We start from the raw sequence: 2,864 nt of genomic DNA, 5'->3' as shown, positions 1-2,864 counted from the left end.
AGAATGGCCCTAAATGGATGCTAAAAGGAAAAGTAGACAACTATATCTCTGAATAACGAAAAGTTAAATTATCATCAAGAAGGCCACTAAAGCTCTTTATTCACGAAAATTGCATATTGCACTAGCTGTCTCGGGTTAGACTCCTCTCCATTAACTAGAGAAGATTTTCTCTCTATTACATCTAAATAAATATAATTTTTGAAAATTAAAACCATCCATATTCTATTCTCCAATTGGTTAAAGTATGTGCAAAAGTTGAAATTAAATTGATTAAATTTTACTATTGGATCAAATTTTATAACTTTCGCCGTAATTGTGACCCATTTTGCACTATCAAAATATTTTGTACAAATTGAATTATAAAATATTCAAATATGAGCTTAATTTTTTAGTATGTTGATCTATTTGTGGAAATAAAATTATTGACACAAATAGATTATCGTGAAAAAAGTTACTTGTATAAATATAGAAAATAGATAAATGAAGAGAAAAATAAAAAATAGATAAATTGAGAGAAAAATAATAGAGAAGATCTCATCCCCAATTGTCTCATATAGGAGTTTATTAGAGTCTACACTTCATAGTACAACACCAACTATATATAACTGCAATACAACCCTCCATCATCACAGGCTTTGTGGTGGGTTGTTTTATTTCTAACTCTTTAAGGGGTTGATATCCATCTTTTTCTTTAAAGTTTCTTGTCACCTTGACCTAGAATTCTCAAGTCTAACACACTTGATTTTGTTTGCAAATTATTTGGCTTGACTAATTAAGTGGCCTTTGTTTTAGCATCCCTTTGGTGTATGAGCCATTTTGCAAAAGCGTCCAGGGTTTTCATATCAGCTCTGTAATGTTTCTGAGTGAATTCAAGCAGCTCATACCAGGTAAAATCTGGAAACATCCTTGGATTATCAGAAAATACCAATTCTTCCGGGGGGCTTACGACCTTATCCATTTTGGGACACAGGAAAAATGCAATAGATTTTCTTGGAGTTTGAGAGTTCACAATAGCCCTATGCAAGCAACTTTTGTAGATTCCATTTGAAAGAGCCTGAAAGACATTAGTCCCCAATAAGTATTTCAATCCTGATGCAATTAACAAATCGAACACTTTGAGCAAAATGAACATTTTTTTCCTAAACAAACAAGAATTCTGAGAAGAACAATATAAGATAACAAACTTAATATATTTCAATTGTTTTCCTTTTCAAAACAATCTTTTGAAGAAATCAAACTTTTGAAATAAGAACCGGAACAAAGTAGCTGACTAGACAAAGAAAGAGATAACTGCAATGACACCAACGGATTGCTATACTATAACTCACCATGAATGTGTCGCCAATATTGACGACAAAAGCTTCAGGGTCAGGAGGAACGGAGTGCCATTTTCCATTGACATACACTTCAAGGCCTCCAACATGATCCTGATGAAGAATTGTTAAGGATGTAGGGTCAGTATGAGGACCCGTTCCAAGAGTTAGATCAGGTTTTTGGCATGGAGGATAGTAGTTCAATCTCATTATTGAATCATTTCCTACAAAGAATTCTCTGAAATGTTTCGCTTTTACTCCAAGACTGGTTCCCAAAAGCTCCATAATTTCAAGAGATAGACTACTCATGGCTTCACTGTACTTCTGGAACACCTTCCTAAAGACAAAGACAAGAGAAAGCAATGCATCATCAAAAGTAGGAAAGCAAAAAAAAAGCCTCTATTGTACTGAGAAGAAAAATAGCTAGTGGCATGTATGCAATTTCATACCCAGATTCTCCAAAATCTTCACCCATTGCATTCAAGAAGTAGCTTTCAACAATGTTTAGGGCCTGTTGACCATCAGTACAATATCGAAACGAGAGCGTTTCTTTCCATGGAAGTTTGGAGGAGAACCTATTAGTGAAGCTGCTAGCATAACCACAATGATCCCCAAACATTCTTTGAACTCTTTGCTTTTCTTGCAGTGGCCTATCAAAGAAGAATTCCAAGCACTTGTGGGCTGCTTTTAGGAGTTGCAAGTCCACCCCATGATTAACCACAAGAAAGAAACCATGTTCAAGACATGCCTGCTTTACTAGCTTAGTTGTGGTGGAGATAACGACAGGGTCCCCAGAGAGGAAGCCATTCAAATCTATACATGGCACATGAAGCATTGGGGGAGTTTCAGAACAAGGCTTTTCCTCATCAGGCCATATGAACTCATGAGGAATGTTAGATTGGGTTTGGAGAAAAGGTGCATCAAAGACAAGTGACTTTTGTTCACCTTTGATTTCATTTGTTGTTGGAGATGATGACAACTGATTTTTAGCACTAGGCATTGCCAAGTTAATATATTTGATTTTGGCAATTGGCAATTTGTGTTGCCTCTGTATATGTATGTATATATATAAGTTGATGGTAGGTAGAGAAGGCAATGTTACCATAACCATTCATCCATCCATATCTTTAGCTAATACACAGAGATGGATAAGTAATAATAACTTATACGGAGATCTATGGAAAGAAAATCTGGATTTAAATGCATGGTTGAATCATTTAGTTTTTTTTCCAGTAGGAAAAATTTAGGTGGATTCTACTTTGGTCACTATCACGGATTAGGACATGCACTTTATCGTATCCATGAGTAAATATTTCATAGTTGTCTTATTAGACCGTACACCTTTCTTAGCATATCTAGATAATAATAGGTAGGAGTATAAATTGAAATATTCTGGAGCTACAAAAATAGTTAAGTTGTTAGTAGCTTATTAAAACATTCCCCCTAGAGTAGTTATAGGGATTCTTACAGATCATCTACCAATATTAGGGACGAACACATTGGGATGGATAGGGGCATCTGCCTCCTCAATAGTTTTTGAAATATTAAAAT

The 2,864-nt window shown here is 35.0% G+C and overlaps 1 protein-coding gene across 1 annotated transcript; it reads right to left on the bottom strand.

The window, feature by feature from the left end:
• Positions 1 to 556: 556 nt before the first annotated feature.
• On the bottom strand, positions 557 to 2,313 carry LOC113737549 (gibberellin 20 oxidase 1-D-like). The gene is made up of 3 exons (XM_027264765.2): positions 1,763 to 2,313; positions 1,329 to 1,650; positions 557 to 1,054 (listed from the first exon to the last, which is right to left on the bottom strand). Exons 1-3 carry the CDS (start codon positions 2,311 to 2,313, stop codon positions 773 to 775), a joined length of 1,155 nt encoding a protein of 384 aa, XP_027120566.1. The 3' UTR covers positions 557 to 772.
• Positions 2,314 to 2,864: the final 551 nt, after the last annotated feature.

This window comes from Coffea arabica, chromosome 3e, assembly GCF_036785885.1.
Source record: "Coffea arabica cultivar ET-39 chromosome 3e, Coffea Arabica ET-39 HiFi, whole genome shotgun sequence".
In the NCBI taxonomy this organism is placed as follows: domain Eukaryota; kingdom Viridiplantae; phylum Streptophyta; class Magnoliopsida; order Gentianales; family Rubiaceae; genus Coffea; species Coffea arabica.
Note: the sequence above shows the minus strand (reverse complement) of the source record. Positions and strands in the feature narration are given on the sequence as shown.